General features: G+C 36.5%; 7 protein-coding genes across 10 annotated transcripts; 2 read left to right on the forward strand and 5 right to left on the reverse strand.

The window, feature by feature from the left end:
• The first annotated feature begins 49 nt into the window (after positions 1-49).
• Positions 50-2177, forward strand: LOC103860027. 2 transcript variants are annotated; one of them, XM_009137640.3, is made up of 6 exons: positions 50-662; positions 840-939; positions 1034-1205; positions 1304-1503; positions 1648-1810; positions 1906-2177. In XM_009137640.3, exons 1-5 carry the CDS (start codon positions 178-180, stop codon positions 1768-1770), a joined length of 1080 nt encoding a protein of 359 aa, XP_009135888.1. In that variant the 5' UTR covers positions 50-177; the 3' UTR covers positions 1771-1810; positions 1906-2177. The 2 variants fall into 2 exon arrangements, with proteins under 2 accessions (XP_009135888.1, XP_033131044.1); XM_033275153.1 differs by having other exon boundaries at positions 178-662; positions 1648-1812; positions 1940-2177.
• LOC103860017 lies at positions 1983-3691 on the reverse strand. The gene is made up of 5 exons (XM_009137632.3): positions 3219-3691; positions 3023-3134; positions 2754-2835; positions 2622-2673; positions 1983-2539 (listed from the first exon to the last, which is right to left on the reverse strand). The coding sequence occupies exons 1-5, from the start codon at positions 3633-3635 to the stop codon at positions 2387-2389; spliced, it is 816 nt and encodes a 271-aa protein (XP_009135880.1). The 5' UTR covers positions 3636-3691; the 3' UTR covers positions 1983-2386.
• A 94-nt stretch (positions 3692-3785) lies between these two features.
• Positions 3786-4690, reverse strand: LOC103860007 (NHP2-like protein 1). Its single transcript, XM_009137620.3, has 2 exons — positions 4389-4690; positions 3786-4223 (listed from the first exon to the last, which is right to left on the reverse strand). The coding sequence occupies exons 1-2, from the start codon at positions 4614-4616 to the stop codon at positions 4065-4067; spliced, it is 387 nt and encodes a 128-aa protein (XP_009135868.1). The 5' UTR covers positions 4617-4690; the 3' UTR covers positions 3786-4064.
• A 114-nt stretch (positions 4691-4804) lies between these two features.
• On the forward strand, positions 4805-19887 carry LOC103860037 (ER membrane protein complex subunit 3). 3 transcript variants are annotated; one of them, XM_009137652.3, is made up of 8 exons: positions 4805-5037; positions 5118-5211; positions 5509-5628; positions 5713-5761; positions 5865-5964; positions 6059-6120; positions 6221-6279; positions 6397-6677. In XM_009137652.3, exons 1-8 carry the CDS (start codon positions 4805-4807, stop codon positions 6499-6501), a joined length of 822 nt encoding a protein of 273 aa, XP_009135900.2. In that variant the 3' UTR covers positions 6502-6677. The 3 variants fall into 3 exon arrangements, with proteins under 3 accessions (XP_009135900.2, XP_033131050.1, XP_033131053.1); XM_033275159.1 differs by lacking the exons at positions 5865-5964; positions 6059-6120; positions 6221-6279; positions 6397-6677 and adding an exon at positions 13070-19887; XM_033275162.1 differs by lacking the exons at positions 5713-5761; positions 5865-5964; positions 6059-6120; positions 6221-6279; positions 6397-6677 and adding exons at positions 12901-12949; positions 13070-19887.
• Positions 7137-9024, reverse strand: LOC117126618 (putative nuclease HARBI1). The gene is made up of 2 exons (XM_033275136.1): positions 8935-9024; positions 7137-8591 (listed from the first exon to the last, which is right to left on the reverse strand). Exon 2 carries the CDS (start codon positions 8583-8585, stop codon positions 7305-7307), a length of 1281 nt encoding a protein of 426 aa, XP_033131027.1. The 5' UTR covers positions 8586-8591; positions 8935-9024; the 3' UTR covers positions 7137-7304.
• On the reverse strand, positions 13067-15048 carry LOC103860046 (putative F-box protein At1g53360). Its single transcript, XM_009137659.3, has 2 exons — positions 13789-15048; positions 13067-13666 (listed from the first exon to the last, which is right to left on the reverse strand). The coding sequence occupies exons 1-2, from the start codon at positions 14994-14996 to the stop codon at positions 13402-13404; spliced, it is 1473 nt and encodes a 490-aa protein (XP_009135907.1). The 5' UTR covers positions 14997-15048; the 3' UTR covers positions 13067-13401.
• LOC103860068 (putative lipid-binding protein AIR1) lies at positions 19714-20402 on the reverse strand. The gene has a single exon (XM_009137680.3). The coding sequence runs from the start codon at positions 20341-20343 to the stop codon at positions 19942-19944; it is 402 nt and encodes a 133-aa protein (XP_009135928.1). The 5' UTR covers positions 20344-20402; the 3' UTR covers positions 19714-19941.
• Positions 20403-20717: the final 315 nt, after the last annotated feature.

Here is a 20717-nt window from a genome sequence, read left to right on the forward strand (position 1 = left end):
CAAGGGTTACCGACACAGTTGGTCAAAATCAACTGTAAAGCGCATATTCGTCATTCCAGGAGTTATAAAGAGAGAGAGAGAGAGAGAGAGAGAGAGATATTTTGTTTTTTCCGTGTGGGGTAATTTATTTTTTTTCTCTCTGGTAATAAAAGCTTTGAGTTCTGTCGTCATTTGTCAATGGTGTCGGACCAGGATCTAGCGAAAGGAGTCGAGACTCTGCTCCGGCAATCCGACCCCACCTCTCTCACTTCGTTAACCAGTGTTGTTCACCAGCTCGAGGCTAAGCTAGGTCTAGACCTCACGGAGAAGACGAGCTTCATCAGAGACCAGATCAGTCACCTCCTCCGTGCAGCTCACCCACCAGCCTCCTCTGCTTCCGCATCAACCCTACAACCTCCGCCGTCGCAGCAGCAGCTGCTGCATTTCGGCGGCAATGCTCCGGCGAAAGGGCATTTCACACATAACCATCCGTCTCAATTCTCTGCTTCCCATTCTCAGCATTTCGCTCTTCAGCCTCCTTACTACTCTTATGAGCTCAATTTCCAGCAGCCGTATCCGCCGCCGCAGCTGCACCAGCAACAGTCTCCGCGACAAGGGTCCCCTTTGCTGCTTTCACAAGGCGCCAATGCCTCTCTATCTGTTAATCAAGCCCCCAAAGAAAGGTCTGTTTTTGAAGTTTCCTTTTTGGGAAAGTCTAAATCTTTAGGTCAAGTTTGTTTCTAGGATTACATGTTCAAGTTTAGAATTATCACCCACTGATATAATTAGCAAACTGATAGTGTTTTGGATGTGAATGATAGTTTTGTGACTTGGTATTTGTCAATGTTTACTTATTGCAGAACTAAAAGAAACGGTGGTCCTGGAGGATTAAACAAAGTCTGTAGAGTTTCTCCAGAGCTTCAAGTCGTTGTTGGTGAACCTGCTCTTCCCAGAACTGAGGTTTAATGTCACTTTCTTACATTCACCATGACGACAATGTGGGTATAAACAGTTGTTTTGTTATTAAAAAATGTTTTGGCTTTTGGTTTTGCAGATTGTGAGGCAATTGTGGGCTTACATAAGGAAGAACAACCTCCAAGACCCGAGTAACAAGCGGAAGATCATATGTGATGAGGCGTTGCGTGTGGTTTTCGAGACTGATTGCACTGATATGTTCAAGATGAATAAGTTGCTTGCTAAGCATATTCTCCCGCTTGACCCATCAAGTAATGCTTTCATTAACAAGCTGTCATTAGTTATACTTGGAATGTTCTTGGTTAGTTCAGTGTTACTGACTTTTTGAAATCTCTTTTTTTTTTGGCAGAGGACTCTAGTCAAGTGAAACGGGCAAAAGCTGAGGTGGAGACGAAAACTGAGACTGAGACCACAGAGCCTGTTAGTTCAACTTCAGCTGTTGCGTCATCCGAGCCACTTGCTAAGTTCTTTGGTAGTGGTGAGATGGAGATGACGGAGGAAGAGATTATTCGCCGTGTTTGGGAATACATAAAACTCAACAATTTAGAGGTGTGTGTTGAAACACTATGGTTGTTCCTTTTATTGCTTCCCAATAACAAAACCTTGTTTCTGTGGAAAGATTATGCTTTTTTTTAATGGTCATAAATAAGAAAACTAAGCAGTGTTAATTCTGCTTTTTCAATATGTTATCAGGACCAGGTAAACCCAATGGCTATTCAGTGCGATGAAAAGCTCCGAGATCTTCTTGGACGTGAAAGCATTTCAGCTGTTGGGGTTAATGAGATGCTGAGACGCCATATGTACAAACCGTCTTGATATCTCCTGGTTCTGACTTCATTAACTAGGGACTGCTAGTGTAAGTGAAGCTTGATTTCACATATTACGATATCTTATATATCAGCAATGTTCAAGACACAAGGCAATGACTTCTGTATCTTAATCCTCTTGCAGGTGTGTATCTAGAGAACCTACTTATGACTCGCGGGTGTAGAAATCCGATAAGGAAGACAAGACAATTTTTAGTTTTAACTTCCTTTAATGCTTATCTTCATCTTCCTTTGGTTCTTTGTTTAGTTGGCTGTGTATGAAAATGGTTTAGGTTGATATCTTATTTAAATATTTTACAGTCTTCAGGGAATCTGTAATATTCGAAGTACTGAAAACTCTAGTGTATATTGCGTAGATGTTTTGTATTTAACGCTATTTACCCATGAATGTTTTAGAAAGAAAAAAAATATATTTGCATCTTAATAATGTTTTTAAACTATGACTCTGATTGGTAATGTTGTGCATCCGCAAAATGTCCTGTTTGATGCCTTAAAAATGATGTGAATTGATACATTGAAGATTCATTTTTGATTGACAAAACCTTATACTCTTATGGTTTTCTTTAATCTGCTATCTTCCATGGTGTTTGCTGTAATTTTTAGTCTTATAGTCTTGGTTGGGTGAAGTAGAAAACGACTGCAGCAAGCAACAGAAGAGCAAGAAGGAGAAGTGTCATTGCTTGTCTCCTTATGTTTTCTACTGGTCTTAGGAAAATGAACATCTTCTCAGCCAAGCTCACTGCAAACGCCATAGTTCTCTGCAACAACACATGTAAGTATTTCACATTAATCTTCTGAACATAAGAAGACGTGATTAGACTGATATTGATCAGGCCTCACAAGTCTAATAGGCTCAATGTGAAAGATTGGCTCCATGAACATCTCCACATTCCTGCATTGTTTTTGGTCATGAGTCAGAGGCTATGTAATCGAAATGCAAACCGGCTTTAGACCGCACTAATGATGACTAACTTTATCAACAGTTTTCCCTGGTAGATATGGCACATGTGGAAACTGACTCCCTTCCCCAATTGGATGTTTGACTTCTCCCATTCTGTGCATTACATTTTATGGTCAGAGCAATCGTTTCAAATCGGATTGGTTAGTTTTGGTATAGAAGATATGGAGGTTTGGTATGGTGCGAGAACTTTTGAAAGGGTTGAAGATTCCATAACCGAGCCAAATGTGATCAGCTTGGATATAAGGTTAACCGGATTTGGAATGTGGGAGGAGAGACTAACCGAGTTGCCATTGAACACCAACGGTCATGCCATCTTTGGAGGTTGGTCTAACAATAATCTTGATATCTTTCCCCAGGTTCATCATCAACCAGTAAAAGAAAGCCACCACTTGCTGCAGTTTGGAAGACCATTTACAAAATGAGAAAGCTTTCTAAAAGATGATTGCTGCAAAATTTAATATGTTTTTTTTGTTTACCTTCTTGCCTTGCAAGAGTCGGTAAGAAGATAAGAAGTTGCAAAAGCATTGGCATTCATCTCCAATAACTTCTGATACTCCATTGATGTTTCGGTCTTTGATGTCGGTGTATAGTTTTAGAACTGCCTCCTCTGCTCGATACTCGTCTTTGTCCTCTTCTTTGTCATCCTCCTCCTCTCCTGCATAGTATTCATTGTCCTCGTCCTCTTCTTTCTCATCTAGTTTTCTTGCTCTTGTGAGATGTCTCAAACGCTTTTGGTTTGAGTATAATCGAAAACTTGGATTGACATAACCCTTGCAACTCAGCGTTAACAGATGAGATCTGTTGTAATTTGAGCATGAGCTAATACTATTTATCCCTGCATACGGCTTAGAAGAAACCGTCTGTTTAATAGACGACATAAACGAGGATGCCATTGGCTTATAAATTGGATTGGTTTTGCTAATTACAATAACATAACAAATACTTTATAATAGTTTGGGAAAGTAGAAAGATTTGATTTATGTTATCCAAGTCAAGTATGCAAGAAACGAATGTTTATGTTTGTTGAACAGACAAAGCAAAGCTATTAAACATCATGCAAGTATTGCAACCAATGTCGGAAGGTAAGAATCTTTTCGGACAGTCTAAACGGGCCTTATACAGATCGTTAAAAAAGACCTAAATGGACCGCAGAAAAGCTCTTTGATAATAATGTTTCAACACAAACCAAGCACCAAGATCCAAACTTAAAAGAAAAAAAACTCCATTGCATAAATGAAAACCAAAATACACCAAGAGATTACACAAATGAAACTTTCAGTCAGAGCCTTGAGAGACTCTTCACACCGACACACCCAAATCCCTTAGATTAGGAGTTTCTCAATAGCATCCTTGAGCTGTTGAATCTGCGACTTCAACTGGCTTGCCTCGTTCGATGTAACTGAACAAGCGATCACAGGCCTTGTCACTCCACATGCTCTTCCCAACGCTTGTTTCGACGGTACAAACACATACGGCACATTCTGCAGAGAGAAAGATAACAGTTTAGTCACAAATCAGACCACATAACAATCCGACATAACTAGTCCATAAGAGTAAATGAAAACATACAGACATAAACTTTCATGTCTTTCCTAAAGACCACATACTTGATATATAAGATGCATAGAGAGAGAAGAGATAGTAACCTTGTCTTCGGCAAGGAGAGGAAGGTGGAGAAGAATCTCAAGAGGCTCAGCATCGGCAGCCATCACGACGAACTCGGAGATCCCACGGTTCAAAGTCTTGGTAGCTTCATTAGCTCCCTTCTTGAGCTGCTTGTAGTTCGTAGCCTGTTGAACAAGATCCAGGATCGTTATCGCTAACTGAGAATCAGCTAACGGATACGCCTTAGGGTTTACTGCTTCCACCGTCATCTTCGTCTTTCAAGCTCAGAGAAAGAAAAGCGGCGACGACGAGGAGAAAGGGGGATTAGGGTTTTAACAGATTTTGTTAGGGATCTCGATATATACCAATGATTCGGGTCGGTCCGAACGTAAACCGAGTTGAAAAAATTAAAATCGAAATGTCACTCCGGTTCGTTTTTATTAATTCGGTTTAATAAATGTCCGGTTCAATATGGTTAAATCATCTCATCTTCTTCATTCACCCGATCGAGAGAAGAAGTAGAAGAGAATCATCATCAATGGCGGAAGATCTGGTTCTCGACACGGCGATCAGAGACTGGGTCTTGATCCCTCTCTCCGTCGTGATGGTTCTCATTGGCGTTCTCCGCTACTTCGTCTCCAAGCTCATGCGTTCGTCTCCGACTCCCGATGCGAAGATGGTCAAAGAAGGGTTAGTCATTCTCCTTCTCCTTCAACTTATATGTAAATTGGATTAGCTGATTGAATCGTCGATTTGTGTTGTGTTTGTAGACAAGTTGTGATTAGGGCTCGGAATCTCAAGGCAGGTGCCAGTTTCATCCCGCCTAAGTCGTTCCGAGCTCGGAGATTCTACTTCAGCAACGAGGTATGCTTCTCTGGCTTCAGGAGCAACTAGTTTAGTGTATTCACTGTGTGATCCGATTTGATGACTGTGTAAAATCAGCTCTCTTCCGTCGCCTGACATTATTATGTTCCTTATTACTTACTAGTTGCGTGCATCTTTTTTTTTTTTTTTTTTTTTTTTTTTTTTCTGTTTCCTTGTTTGTTTTGTGTGAGACTTGATTGCAGTGTGAACCAGCACTATCGTTTCTCTCGCTAGTGTATAGTTTGTGTGCCATTTGAATTACGGAAGAGTTAGAAAATAAGTGTTGCTTTGTTGTAGGAAAATGGATTGTTGCATGTTCCTAAGGATCAAGCTCAAAACCCACAAGCTCAGATGTTTTCTGATCCTAACATGGCCATGGATATGATGAAGAAAAATCTGTCAATGATTATACCTCAGGTCAAGTAGATTTGGATTCATCTCTCTTGGTGTTGTCAGTAAATTTGAAAAAAAATAATACTGATGAATTTTATTTTCTTCCAGACGCTCACTTTTGCATGGGTCAACTTCTTCTTCTCTGGATTTGTTGCAGGTTTGTTTCACAGACGCATTATTGTTTTGTGTTTATCACCTCCTTTACTCTTAACACTCTACAATGCCAGTAGTATCTGACACTTCCTGATATTATCTTACAGCCAAAATACCATTTCCCCTGACTCAGAGATTCAGGTCAATGTTACAGAACGGTATCGACTTGAGCACTGTTGATGTTAGCTATGTGAGCAGCCGTTCATGGTATGTATGTATCTAGTTACATAAAGAATGGCACATGTCTGTTTTCTATGCGGGTTGTGCTCACCATTCATGAGCTTATTCGTCCATGTCTCAGGTACTTCTTGAACTTGTTTGGACTAAGAGGCTTATTCAGCCTCATTCTTGGAGATGAAAATGGTTAGTATTCACGCACTGCTACTTCACACCAGTTTCATTCCAACAAACATGTTGTGGTGGATACTCTTTTGTCATTGCAAGTATTCTCTTTCTTATGCAGCAATTGATGACACACAACGAATGATGCAAATGGGTGGATTTGGTTTTGATGCATCAAAGGTATCTATAATAAAAACCTTCTAGACTTTCTTGAATCATCTATCTTACATTGTTCGTTCTGATCTTGGTCCAAACCTGATTAATTGTACCCTTCCATTTGCAAATTGGTGGCCACAGAGCCTGAGCGCAGAGAAGGACGGTCTCGACATTATTCAACATGAATGGGCCTTACCACGATTCGAGCACCGTGCAGAATCCGTTTTGAGAAAACTCGTGCAGTAGAAACATCCTCTTGCTCTTTATCTCCTGGTTCTCTACTGGTAGCTAGATTGTGTGTTTAATGTCCTCCATTGCTGTAATAAACATCCATATATCTAGCATATGTTCTTCAGTGACACCATTTGGTTTAAATCTAAAATATTATTACAGATTACTTTGGTCCAGAGCTGATCTGGTTATATCTGGTGCTTATAAGACTTGCTTTAATTTTAAAATGGATCATTAGAAGATTGTGGAAGTTATAGATTGAACATATGGAATTTTGATCAATTATCAACATAGTCTATAAATTGACATTTTCTACAATCAATCGTCCATGTGCTTGATGCCATTGCTAAAACGTGTAACTCAATCAAACAATAATTTGGAGGAGATAGAGATCGAGAAAGTAATTAATAAAGAAAAATACGAATAACAGAAAGAGTTGAAATCCAAAGTAATAATAATAATAATAATATATGAAAGAGCATTTGGACAGTGCTACAAGAGCATCCGCAACGGTCTATTTAGACGAATCCTTAGTGCTATATCCTAGGCGAATCCAGATAAAATAATATTATCAAAATTCAATTCGGTAAGGAGCAATTCTTAGAGCACCTCCAATGGTGTTACCCACCATTGGAGTCCTTAACATTAGTTTATTATTATTATTATTTTTTTTTTTATGAATAGTCAAGGACTCTAATCACAAATATTGCTCCAATGGTGTTACCGTTAAGGAATCCTTAGAAAATTATTAATAATTATTTTTTTTAAAAAATTTAAAATTTTTATTTATTGAATGAGAAAATAGAAACATACAACAATTAAACATTTTCATCATTACCAAACTTGTTCCAAATATTTTGGATCAAATCAAATTTCAATTGTTCATGCGTATGTGGGTCACGAACTTGAGTACGTATTTCAAGCATAGTTCGGAGATTTGAAGGCCTGCGAGTATATGACATATCCACCTCTGAACTTCTACTCGAGTCTCCTTCTTCAAACTCTGATATATCACACCCGCTGTATCCATTGCGTTCATTTTCCACTATCATATTATGCAGTATGATACATGTTCGCATAACCATCCCTATTTGGGTCTTGTCCCACAAAATAGCCGGGTTTTTAACTATTGCAAATCGAGCTTGCAATACTCCGAAAGCACGCTCCACATCTTTTCGGGTGGACTCCTGAACTTTAGCAAATAACTGTGCTTCAGGACTTTGAGGGTTTGAGATAGATTGGATAAATGTTGACCATCTTGGATATATGCCGTCTGTGAGGTAGTAAGGCAAACCATATTGTTGCCCGTTTACCAGGTATTGTACCCTTGGAGCTCGACCTTGTAAAATGTCATCAAAAACAGGAGATCGATCGAGGACGTTAATATCATTTAAGGTACCTGGAGGACCAAAAAAAGCGTGCCAAATCCAAAGATCTTGGGAAGCTACAGCTTCCAAGACAATTGTTGGCTTTCCTGATCCACGGGTGTACTGTCCTTTCCAAGCGGTTGGGCAATTTTTCCACTCCCAATGCATACAATCGATGCTTCCTATCATTCCCGGAAAGCCGCGAATCTCTCCAATATCGAGCAGTCGTTGAAGATCCTCTGGAGTGGGTCTTCGCATATACTCTTCTCCAAATAAATTAATTACCCCTTCTGTGAAATTCGTTAAACATGAAAGTGCCGTGCTTTCACCAAGTCTGAGGTATTCGTCAACGGCGTCAGCCGCACAGCCATAAGCAAGCATACGAAGAGCTGCCGTACACTTTTGTAGAGGATATAGACCTAATCTTCCGACAGCATCTCTTCTTTGTTGGAAGAAAGGATAATTTTCTGAGAGACGATCGACAATACGCATGAAAACGTCCTTGTTCATGCGGAAACGGCGTCTGAATAAATGAGGCGGAAATGTTGGATTTTCACTGAAGTAGTCATTCCATAGACGGGTATGGCCCTCTTCGCGGTTTCTTTCGACATATGCACGTTTTCTCTCTTTCTTTTTTTGCTTCTTTACGATGTCGTTGTATGTATCTTCCAAATATTCATCGACAGCTTCATCTAAAGCCGCATTTAATCTGCGATCCACTTCATCTCCCATATTTGGCTATATCAAAGTTAAAAAAAACATTTATAATCAAAATATTGAAGATCATGTCTATAATTATGAGGAAATAATAACATGATTTGATGAACATAATCTAAAGCCGCATTTATAATGTACTATGTTTCTTTTTCTATTTTACAATATAGTTCCTTTACAAATTTACTTTTCTTTGTAAACGTAACGTGATCATGATTCGTAAACTTTATAAATTTACTTATCTTTGCTTTAACAAAATGTTCCTTTAGAAATCATATTCAGAGGTTTAATTAAGTGAACAAATTAAGACTTTAATATGTATGATCACATGTATATTTGACAATGCTTTGGATCAAGGAATTATTACCTTGTAGCCTTGATATGTGAAGACTTAAGACTTAAGACTTTATCAAACGACAATGTTGAGAATTCTTAAACGTACGTTTGATACATTTTGTGGTTCAAGTTTAGAGTACAAGAAATGAAACATTACACACTGCCTTATAAAGGCACGAAAAGTTACATAGAACCCGTGACATGGTTATAAAAAAACAATAGAAAGCCGCAGCTAAACATACAACCCGTGAACCTCTGAATTGGTTCACATGCGCAAGGAAAAAAGAAACACCCGTGACTGAAACAGCATCATTTGTCTTCATGTGGCACATGTCTTGTACTTCACCTGAAACAAAGCATTTGAGATGAGTAAGTAAAGTAGACAAAACGCAAACATTGTAATGCAAACATAACTACCACTAACAAACCATCACTCATGACAAGAATTCAGACAACAGTTTCGTTTTCAGAGCCAATTCCATCTCATTGAGTGGCTCTGGTTTGGTTAGCAAACTCTCTAGCAAACTTTGCTTTGAGATTTGCTTTTTCAGCTCCATAAGTCCTTCTAGCTTGCTTAACTCTTCATCTTTTCCAGTTTTGTGCCTCTTACCCGCAGCCTTAGCAGCCTTAACCCCCACCGGTCTTTCTTCTGGCTCTGGCACTGGAGTTGCCTTGCGCTTATCCTTGTCCTTCTCCATATACGTAGAACACCATTTCACATCGTGCCTAAGCTCCCTCCACGCATGTTCTAAGTTGAACTTCATGTTGTGGTCACTGTTGAAGATATCCAACGCAGCCTTCATCACGTCATTGTCGTTTTGCCCGCTTCTCTGTTCCCTCAAGGCCGTGTCGTAGCAGCCAGCAAACTTACAGACCAGATCATTGATCCTGGCCCATCTTTGCTTGCATTGCCCTAGTTCTCTAGGCACCATCCCAACGAGGAGAGGACTGGAGTTGTAATACTCTACAATCCTCTTCCAGAAGGCAGCGCCTTTCTGTTCGTTACTGACAATTGAATCTTTGCTGGTGTTGAGCCAAGCCCCAATGAGGACTAAATCGTCCTTGACAGTCCACTTTCTCCTTTCTTTCACACTTGCCTCTTGCGGAGATTGGGTACTAAACGCCGGAGTTTCTAATGAGTCAAGGTCAACTGACCCTTGACTCGTTAACAGGTTAACAAAACTAGAGGAGCTTTCCATTTAGGAGTTTGTAAAGAGTATGAATAAAACTGTGTGATTCTCTACTAGAAACTAGTAAGATTAAATAAGGGATTCTACATTCAATACAAGTAGAAAACTGTCCTATCACAACAGCTATAGAAAATTAAATGGTCGTTAAGCTAAGCATTTATAACTACACACTCTACAAGTTCATTAACGCAAAGTGTACAGATTTCAAACTAAACAGGTGCCTGTCCTATCCGTTTCTATTCAAACAACTAAAACTAGTAACTAGCGAGTTATATAGTAACTAATAAAGTTCAGTTAGACTAACCTCAGTGCAGTAACTCAAGTTCTGTCACCCGCTTTACCAGCATTGCAACCTGTGCCTGTACAGAGAACAGGTAAACCAAACAATGGTTTAGAAATGTAGTACAAACAACTAACTTTATTATGAAACTGACAATTGAATCTCACCTTCAGTGCCTCACACTCTCTGAGAAGCTTCTCATGCTCGTGAACCCGTAGTTTCAGCCTCTCAACCTCTTCTGTCACACCCGTAACCCATGGTTGCCTGAAATGAAGTCCGTCATTCTGCCAAACAAAATAGTGGAAATTGGTCAAACAACAAACAAATAAGGAAGAACAAGAATCGCATATAAATAAATGAGATAGAAAGAAAAGTTCACACCTCGAAGTCTTTGCAGATGAAGTATCTTTTCCCAGGGAGGTAGTCGTAAGTGTCCTCTTCATCAACGGTTTCCTTCGTGATTGAGCCACAGGGGCACAGTTTGGGAATGCCCTGTTGCGCTTCTGCAACGAAATCAACCATGCTGATGTACGCTTTGTGTGCTTTCATATCTCGAAGTTCTTCCTCCATTTCTGTACCTGCAACGAAAACAAATCCAGCCTCAAACCTTTTATCGAGTGTGAACCATTATAAATCCAGAACAAAACCCTATTTCGATTTCATTCCCGACGAGAACAACAAACAATCGTATCTAAAAGAACAAATTAGCAAACGCAGAAGAAAACCCTAATTCGAATAAAATCCCCAATCTCATTTACTCAATCCAGAACCTGTAATCGCGTCAATAACAACACAACATCGCCTCGAAAAGAAGAAAATTACAAACCCAGACAAAAACCCTAATTCGATTGAAATCCCCAATCCCATTTCAACCCTAATTCTATTTAAACCCCACAATCGAACCCTTTCAACCGATGAAATGAACATCCATGAAGCCCAGAAGAAAAATTAACAGACAGAGACGCCGGATTTACCTTCGACAACGACGATCACGATTCGCCCCTCTATCGCCTCCGTCACGTCTCTGGTTTTTTTTTTCCTTGGGTCGAACAAATGATTTTCTTCGCGTTTTTTTTTCACTCCCCCCACCAAAAACAAACGTGACTCCAGCCACTCACGTAACGCCAGCGCATTACGGACTCCGTCCTTTTAATCCTTAATTTAGGATTCATCCTTAGCTTAGTCGATATTTTTAATGTTTATTTAATCACAAAAACCTAAGGATTACACTTAAGGATTGACTAACAACCCGCGTTGTACATGCTCTTAGACAAAGAGTTTAAGGATCAAGTCTTTAGTGACGTGGCCACGTCTCATTGGATGGAGAGAAATATGTATATCTGTGTAAGGATTCCTAATCGGAGATCACTATTGGACACACTATTTTTACCAAAGTCCTTAACTATTTAAACAAAAAAAAACACTAAAATAATGGTAAGAACTCCAAGAAGTAGTCCACCATTGCATATGCTTTAAGCCACTTCACATCCTTCACATAGTCTAGACAGGTCTGAATCGATGTAAACGATGCTGAAATCCCTGAATATTGACTTTTCTAAAAGTTCCACTTTCCAAATTGTAGAAGGGAAGGTAGAGTGAATGTGGTGGTCCGTTGTATGACGACGACCACACAAATTCACCTGTACCAGTCATTCCAACAAACATGGTATATATGATCATGTCCTTCTCCAAAGCAGACAGTTCGTAGATATGCTTAGACCATTCATGAGTTTCAGCATCTTCTAGAACCCAGAACATAAGCCCATCTTGAGAACTATCCTCCTGTAGAGCTAATTTACCTTTGTAGTTGAACAAAGTCAAATTACCCGGAGTAAAATAACTATCCTCATGGTCTTCGTTTGTGTAGATAAATCTGAACTTCTCAGAACCCACGTCAAGCAAACTATCGTGTAATATCGTTTGGACCAAGCTCCGAAATATAAAACACCATTTATGCATATATCTCCAATTATATTGTACGTAGGGTTTGTGAACTTTATAAGTTATAGATTTTTGTGCACATATATATATATATATATATATATTGACTTATAGCTAGATTCTATCATTATTTTTATTGATGTTTCTATAGATTTTATAGATTCGTATTAACTTTTTTAGAATATCATTCCTTTTGTAAAAGTAAACATATAATTTTTTTCCTAAGATTTTGCAATAGTTAGTCTCTTCGAATAAAATATGTTTTTTTTTGTTGAAACGTTTATTTTGTTATAGTAAAAAATAATTAATGATAGAAATAGAATTATGCTAATATGGTACAATACTTATGCTAACTTATTTTTTACTTAACTATTAGTTTTTGTGATTTTTGTGTGGCTCTTAATACAATGTTGTTACATAAAAGAACGCAGTTTTCTGATCCTAATATGGCTATGGATATGATAAAACGTGATATGATGAAGAAAAATCTGTTGATGATTATATACCACAGTGAAGTAAATTTAGATTTATCTCTCTTGGTGTTATCAGTAAATTTGTAAAACTAATGAATTCTACCATCTCCCAGACGCTCACTTTTGCATGGGTCAACTTCTTCTTCTCTGGATTTGTTGCAGGCTTGTTTTTTCTCCTTTTAGCTTCACAGACGCATTATTTCTTTTGTGTTGATCACCTCCTTTGCTCCGAACAGTCTGCAATGCCAGTAGTATCTGAATCTTCCTACTCTTATCTAACAGCCAAAATACCATTTCCCCTGACTCAAAGATTCAGGTCAATGTTACAGAATGGTATCGACTTGAGCACTGTCGATGTTAGCTATGTGAGCGGCCGTTCATGGTATGTATCATATGGAATTTTGATCAATTATCAACCTAATCTAATTGACATTTTCTACAACAACCACCATTAATTCGTCCACGTGCAATCCAGTCAAACAATTATGAGATTTTGAGGAGGTAGAGATAGATATAATAAGTGATAAATGAAAGTTGAAGCTCTGAAAATAAAAAAAAGAAGAAGATGAAAATGTATTTTCTTATAAATTTCACTCTTACATGACCATGTGGCATCATCCTGCATCCTCTAGTGAATCAAGGGCTGCAAATCGGTTGGACAATGCAGGACCACCAGGCGTTCCCATACTTGACGTCGCTATCCTCTTTCCTCTGCTCTTCTCCTGCCATGCTCTGTTTTTGTCCTTGACTGATAGAACCGTTGGAGAAGGTTTCTGAATAGAATTGCGCTTTCCGACAAGACGGGTTTGAGTGGACTTGGGCTTCTTGCTTCTTGAAGCTGCATCGTTTTGAGGTGCTCTGGGCAATGGCTTGTCTGAACTGATAATACGGAAGACAAAAACTATTAAAGTTTGAAACCCCAAACAACCTTAAATAACATACAGAGTTGAAATTTCAAAGTCACAAATAAGAAGAATAAAATGAAAGCATTGAACACTTACATGAGCCACTTCACATTCTCCACATAGTCTAGATAGGTCGATATAAAACGATGATGCTGCTTAAGCTCGTCAAATCCCTGAATATTGACTTTTGTAAAAGTTTCACTTTCCAAACTGTAGAAACTAAGGTAGAAAGAGTTTGGTGAATCTTTGTATGACGACGACCACACAAATTCACCTGTACCAGCCATTCCAACAAACATGCTATATCTGATCAAGTTCCACTCCAAAGGACACAGTTTGTAGATATGCTTGGACCATTTATGGTTTTCAGCATCTTCTAGAACCCAAAACACAATCCTACCAATTTGATAGCACGAATCCTCCTCATGATATATACCTAATCTACCTTTGTAGTTGAACAAAGTAAAAGAATACGTATAATGCCCTTGTTCCACGTCTTTTTTTGTGTTGATAAAGCTGAACTTCTCAGACCTAATGTCAAAGCATACTATCATAGAAGATAGTCCCAACGCAGCTGCGAAATACAAAACACCATTTATGCATATATCACCACTTATTCTATAGCTTTCCTCAAAATGGAATTTGCGTTCGATAGTTCTCCATACACGTTTTTTTCCAGACTCCAATGTCAAAACCTGATGAGTGTTGTCTCTAACATCAAAAGGTGAAAAGTTCGTAGTCATACACAACACTTTGAACTGTTTGCTCATCGGATCATAGCCCAAATACATTCTCGCAATCTTCTCTTTCTTTTTTTGTGCTGTGATCAGTTTGGTCTTTTCTTTCAGAAGCACTTTGGGCAAGGTTAGGAACTCTCCCGTGGCAGGGTTACAGACCACCCGCACCTTTCTTTCGCATCCCTGAAGCAGGACCAATCCACAGACCGGTGAATAAATATCACATGGAAAATATTCGGGAAAAGACGTATGGTAAGGGGTGGCTACAAGGGAAGAGTCATCATCATCATCATCATCTGGATTATGAGGCTGATGTGTAGAGTAGAGGAACAACTTGCCATCAGATCTTATGGGGAAAAAGAGCCGTGGACGAGTCAAAGACATAGTCAGAAACAAGTCAGTGAAATCACGACGACGGAGTATGGATGATGCCCAGAATTTAGATACGCAACGAAACCTAGCTATAGACTTTGCCGGAACACGAGTAAGTATATCGATGAGTACATCAACTGGGATTAGGTTCGAAGATTGTGATGTTTCATGTCTGGAAAACTCATGTTTCAACATTTTCAACGGCTGATGGATTTTACAACCCTAGAAGAAAGTAATGTAGAGGAAGATGATCCGAAATTCTTTGTTCGTTACGATTTTATAAGGAAGCCCTAACGGAACGGGGCTCTTGTTGGAAATTGTGAATAAAAGCTCAATGCTACTAAATGGGCTCTTGTTACAAGTCTTAATTTAAAATTATGAAACCTCGTATTGATCTGTGTGATTTGTTCTCGTAAATAGCGCAACTGATGAACCAACTGAGTGAGTATATTTCAGTTTAATAGTTTGATGAACCAACTGAGTAAATTTCAGTGAATTAAAAATCAAAACGTGAGCGTGGACTAATTTATTGAAACTATTAATCTCTTCTTTAAGAAGCAACTGAGTAAAACCCAGATGCTAAATTCACTTCAGCTGAGTTTTATGAAATCAAATCTCTTTGGTATTAATTCTCACTGAGTTGACATGACAAACGTAGCAATATGTGAATAACTTGTGCTTCCATTTGAATGTTGCAAAGCTCTCTCTCTCTCTGTTCTATGAATTGTGTAATTAAATTTGCACGATAATTAAATACGCTGATTTTTCTTTAAATTAATACATCAACATTTAACCCATACAGAGCCGGTCTTGAGATTTAAAACCAACTCTGAAGCCCTATTTAAAAATAAAAAAAAATATTTTTTGATTTGAAATTAATAATAATTTTCTTAGTGAAAATTTTATTGGAATTATATATTTTTTAAATAAAAAGTTATTAGTTTCAGTTACCATAAAAATAATTTTCTTTTTATTGTAGTTTTGATCATTTTAAATTAGAATAACCCAAAATCTAATATTTTCTATATATTAAAATTATGCATAGTAAAAATATATTTTACTTTTTATTTTACATTTGCATTATATATAACTATATATATATATATATTGAAATAAATATAGAAACCAATATTTTTTGTAAAAAAATTGTTAACCAGAAGTCCACAAAGTGGAGGTCTCAATCAAATGTTTCATAATCATGTGCTCAAGCCCGGGTCTGAAATCAATTAGGCCGAGAATGCCAAATCAAGTTCACTGGAACACGCCATGCGTGTATGTATATAATTTACGTGATAAAGGAAGTAACATGTCAAATCTCTATAAGTGATGTGATAATTGTTAAAAGTCATAAGTCTCTGAAAATCATATTATTGTAATTGGATTTATCTCAATTTGGGCTATAAAATAAGGTTGAACGTGCCAAAGATGGTTCACGGGCATCGTCTTCTGGTTTCGGGAGAGATCTGAAATCGAATTATGTCTCCCACATGATCATTATTCGTTTAGCAGTTTGTCAAAAGTGAAAACTGAAAACATTCTCCTTTGCTGGCATGTGGCAGATGCGTCAACAGTGGTTGGAGTATCAACCCGGATTGATTGTACATAAGTAATTAAGGTGACAATGACTCGATGAGCTAAGGGCTATGTCTATGTGACTAAACTAAGACCAGGATTGTTTCTTGCCAGTTCTAGGTTATAATGTAGCATAGATGATCTAAGAAATCAGAATATCAGACCTAAAGTATTTCTGTTAACAGTAGAATTTAGATTATATTCAACCAAATTATATTGCCACTTACTCTATAGAATTAGCCTTGGTTCGGTCATTGAGTTTTGAAAGGCTATTATAACAACTTACTTTTGTGACCTCGGAGCAAACCAAAACCATAAACACATCATATCGATTATTTGGTCGCTCAATTTAAGGTTATCACATTTTTTCCAGAATAATTTACAATTTTCACTGGATTACTTAATTATCCTCTATTTTAAGCATTGACAAAATCTTGGACGATGATACCAGTCTTCTACTTCTGTATTTCATACTGTTATGGATCTTGAGAAACTTTTTCATATTACACTACTCTTCCATATATTTAATGACATAACTAGATTTTGACCCGCGCTTAAGAAGCGCGGGTTTGAAATTTTAAAATTTTTTAAATCTAGTATAATTTTTTTGTTTCACATTATAACTATTGATTTTTAATGTTTTTATTATTTATTATTTTTTATAGTGTGAGATTTGTTTGAAATAGATTTAAAGATGATATGTATGTTTTTAGTAGTAAAGATATTCATTATTAAAAATATGTATTTTAATTATTGAACTGTATTAACCAATGTTTTGAAAATCTGATCGGACCGTACAATCGAACCAGTCGGATCATGACTTGCTCTTCTAACTGGTTCCGAGTTGTACTAAAAACCGAATTTGAGTTAAATCGGACCTAGTTCAATATTAAAACCCAGTTTTTGCAAATTCAAGTTAAAAAATAAAAAAAATTGCAAATTTTAATAAGATTTCATCAAAATTTAATATTGTTTTCTACTACATATATAAATAAATTAGTTTTAGTTTTTGAATTTTGAATTTTATTTTTCATATCATTTTTAAAATATAACATTGATATAAACTTATATTATTAAATTTACATTATTATAAAAACGATTATTTTTAGTATTGATATAGTCTTCAGTTTCAGATATTAAATTTGTGATAACATTTTATAAAAAGAGTCAAGAAATACATGAATAACATATCACTTAAAAAGTGCAATGAATATTGTTAAGTTTTTAATACAAAGGTACGCATCATATGTTCGATAATCTATATGTAGGGTCCAAAAATATGTACACTAATATTAATCCGTTTGTTATGACTATCTCCTTAAGTTATTTTCTGTATTAATAAAATAATAATAAAATATTTACGTAAAATATCGTTGTTAGTTACAATATCTCTTTTTGTACATTAAGGAAATTATGAGTTGATGTATGGAATATTACTTTGGCTTAAAAATAGGCTGAATTATATGGTGTTAGTCTAACTAATAGGTCCAAACAACCTTGCATAAATAGATTTTTTAAGAATGCTTCCCTTTTAATAGTATAGACTAGGTGATAACCTGCGCCCTGCGTGGAGCGAGAAAATTATTAAAGTATTATAACTTTTAATATATAGACATAATAAAAGTTAAAAGCATAGTAAAAAAAATATATGTAAGAAAGTACGGATTATAGCTAGGAATTTTAGTATGTCAATATAAATTTATATGCGATGGCCATTAAAATTAAATTGTATATTTGTTTGCATGCGGGTAAATTATAAATATAATATTAAATGAAACATAAGCAATAGTCTAATAAATATATAAAAAGAACAATGTATAAAAAAACAAAAGAAAATTAAAAATAGAGACAAAATAACTGCTATCAATAATGCCTTCAGAAGTCTTCGTTTGCAATCCTATTATGAGCAATAGCAAAAAGATCATCTAGAGAATTTAAAAATATTATTTAACAAAATATGTGAATGCATGTATTACCTCAATCGTGGAAGATGGAAACGATGAGCTCTACTATTTATATCAACACGGAGCCTAGGACTTTCATATCCACGCCAAATTCAATCGAAGAAACGAATATTAATGATGGGAAATTAATACTGTATATACCAGTTGCCTGTTTTATAAATTGTGTGATGCCTGGATGTGAAATAGGTAAAGAAAATCAGTGATGCTCATGCAAAAAATATTTCAGAAATATTCCCCTATCGATTAAGGTAAGTTTTTCAAGTCTTTAAATTTTGTTTCCTTTAATACGTTAACAATTCAATTGTGATTCCTTAATATTTTAAAACATTAAGTATATGTATGATACCACGAAAATATCATACCACGATTTGTTTCCTTTATCATTTTGTTGCCTTGAATACATACACAATTCAATTGTGTTTCTTTAACATTTGAAAATATCATACCACGATTTTTAATGATCATCCGTATAGGTTATGATATGAACATTATGATAAACGATTTGATATTAGTTTTACGATAAACATGGTTTGCTTATTCCAAAATTAGATATGAACACTCGTACAAGTTATGATATGAACTTTCGTACAGGTAAAAATAACCAATACAAACCGTAAAGAACTTTGTTGTACCACGTTTAAAGAATAAAAAATTGTACTAAAACGTACATGACTTTAGATGAGGCACTTATTTTGTTGCCTTATTTAAAAGAAAAACTTCCAAATCTTCGAATATACCATAAAGCCTCTCTTAGGTCGAGTTAATATATTGCCTTATTTAGAGCCCCTTTTTTTAAAAAATCGAAATGTAATCAAGATGATAATTCGCGAAATGTAATCAAGATGATAAATCGAAATCATATAGTATAAACAAATAACCAGTGGCATTTGTACGTAATTATTCTAGTTTATAAAGGGTTTTTTTTTTAAGTAAGTGAGAGTGCATTAGGTGATGACACCTAGGAAATGACACTCATGTAATAAACACATGAGGCAAAGGTTTATTTTTTACCAATGTTCCTCCTTTGATAAGAAAGGGATTCAAACTTAACCTATAAATCAATTAGATTATTTATAGTACGTACTAGCTAGTGGTTATTAATAATAACAATACTGATCTTGTGATATCCACTCGTTTGCCCAAACTTAAAGTTCTCAAGTCGAATTTAAACATATGGAATGATTGTTCTTTGATAATTTGATTCTTCTTGCATCTCAACTATATCCCGATCAGATACACGTGTGCTGTGTGCAGTAACAATACCACACCCACGGGCCAAACATAAATTAATTAGTTATTTTATCTTGTATTCACTACCGAGGATAATTATAAATTTATAACAAACACTGAAAATTAAAAAGAAAAGAGAAACCGTGTTAACTAAAAAACAATCATTGATATTTGATTCAATACGACAAATAAACAAATTACAATAGATGGGAGTAACACTCAAGCAAGGCGCTCTCGCGATACAACAAGAGTAAACAACACAAACTCATTGATGTTCATCATGAACTTCACCACTTCAAATAAAAGAGTACAAAAGAAAACATTACAATAAAAGATTTAAAGCTTTAATGTTCCGATTGATGTACGCATTGAGTTTAAGGGCATTGGAAGCCAGGTGGGGACTTTCTTTTGCACACATTGAGAAGCAAGCTTAGGTTGATGGGAAGGTTAAGGTTAATGCCAAGAACGCTAGCCTTGAGGGCAGTGCAAAGACAAACCGCAGCTTCAAGATCGACCAAACCCTTTATGAGGCTACAGCATGGAGTCACAGGAGGAGTTCCGAGAGTCACATCGTTCAACAAGTTTAGGGCGTTAACACAAACACCAAGCTTTAAGGTATCTTTAGGGCAAGTTCCCGTGGTGGTTGGTGGGCTAGGTTTGTGTTTATTGTGTTTGCGTGGTGGAGGAGGACAATTGGTACTTCTGGTGGCTGTAGTGAGGGTGAAGAAAAGGACGTTAAAGAGAAGGAAGAGAGCAAGAGAGTCTTTAACAGCCATTGGTTACTGAGGGAGGGGGTAAAAAAGCCCTAAAACTTTCAAGTTGAGAAGTGGTGGAGAAAGTGAAGAGTGTTTAGTGTGTATTTATAGGGGAAGTGAATGGCTTGATAAGAGGACTAAATGCTATATATTATAAGCTAAATGATTTGATTCGTAATTGGGTATTTTAAAATATTTGTTTGGACCGAGCACGTTATACCCTTACGGAATTTAGCTGGCGACAGGCATAATTAATAAGAGTTTGGAAGTAAGTATATGGTGCTGTGCTATATTAATATGGTTCTCTTTATGTCTTGCGTTGTTTATAATTTTGTATACATTTTTGTAACAAAAATTATAATTCAAATTTGTAAATAAAAATAACTTAAAAGTTG

Source organism: Brassica rapa, chromosome A01 (assembly GCF_000309985.2).
Source record: "Brassica rapa cultivar Chiifu-401-42 chromosome A01, CAAS_Brap_v3.01, whole genome shotgun sequence".
Classification (NCBI taxonomy): domain Eukaryota; kingdom Viridiplantae; phylum Streptophyta; class Magnoliopsida; order Brassicales; family Brassicaceae; genus Brassica; species Brassica rapa.

What these genes read in the sequence shown, in the direction of transcription:
- LOC103860027 (XM_009137640.3), top strand. Translation starts at nt 178, where the DNA reads ATGGTGTCGGACCAGGATCTAGCGAAAGGAGTCGAGACTCTGCTCCGG. An exon ending in AATCAAGCCCCCAAAGAAAG is followed by an intron (nt 663 to 839) that starts GTCTGTTTTTGA and finishes TACTTATTGCAG; the next exon opens with AACTAAAAGAAACGGTGGTC. An exon ending in TCTCCCGCTTGACCCATCAA is followed by an intron (nt 1,206 to 1,303) that starts GTAATGCTTTCA and finishes TTTTTTTGGCAG; the next exon opens with AGGACTCTAGTCAAGTGAAA.
- LOC103860017 (XM_009137632.3), bottom strand. Translation starts at nt 3,635, where the DNA reads ATGGCATCCTCGTTTATGTCGTCTATTAAACAGACGGTTTCTTCTAAG. An exon ending in GACTCTTGCAAGGCAAGAAG is followed by an intron (nt 3,135 to 3,218) that starts GTAAACAAAAAA and finishes TCCAAACTGCAG; the next exon opens with CAAGTGGTGGCTTTCTTTTA. An exon ending in ACATTGAGCCTATTAGACTT is followed by an intron (nt 2,540 to 2,621) that starts GTGAGGCCTGAT and finishes GTGTTGTTGCAG; the next exon opens with AGAACTATGGCGTTTGCAGT.
- LOC103860007 (XM_009137620.3), bottom strand. Translation starts at nt 4,616, where the DNA reads ATGACGGTGGAAGCAGTAAACCCTAAGGCGTATCCGTTAGCTGATTCT. An exon ending in CTCTCCTTGCCGAAGACAAG is followed by an intron (nt 4,224 to 4,388) that starts GTTACTATCTCT and finishes TTCTCTCTGCAG; the next exon opens with AATGTGCCGTATGTGTTTGT.
- LOC103860037 (XM_009137652.3), top strand. Translation starts at nt 4,805, where the DNA reads ATGTCCGGTTCAATATGGTTAAATCATCTCATCTTCTTCATTCACCCG. An exon ending in CTTCTCTGGATTTGTTGCAG is followed by an intron (nt 5,762 to 5,864) that starts GTTTGTTTCACA and finishes ATTATCTTACAG; the next exon opens with CCAAAATACCATTTCCCCTG. An exon ending in TATGTGAGCAGCCGTTCATG is followed by an intron (nt 5,965 to 6,058) that starts GTATGTATGTAT and finishes TCCATGTCTCAG; the next exon opens with GTACTTCTTGAACTTGTTTG.
- LOC117126618 (XM_033275136.1), bottom strand. Translation starts at nt 8,585, where the DNA reads ATGGGAGATGAAGTGGATCGCAGATTAAATGCGGCTTTAGATGAAGCT.
- LOC103860046 (XM_009137659.3), bottom strand. Translation starts at nt 14,996, where the DNA reads ATGTTGAAACATGAGTTTTCCAGACATGAAACATCACAATCTTCGAAC. An exon ending in GAGAATGTGAAGTGGCTCAT is followed by an intron (nt 13,667 to 13,788) that starts GTAAGTGTTCAA and finishes CCGTATTATCAG; the next exon opens with TTCAGACAAGCCATTGCCCA.
- LOC103860068 (XM_009137680.3), bottom strand. Translation starts at nt 20,343, where the DNA reads ATGGCTGTTAAAGACTCTCTTGCTCTCTTCCTTCTCTTTAACGTCCTT.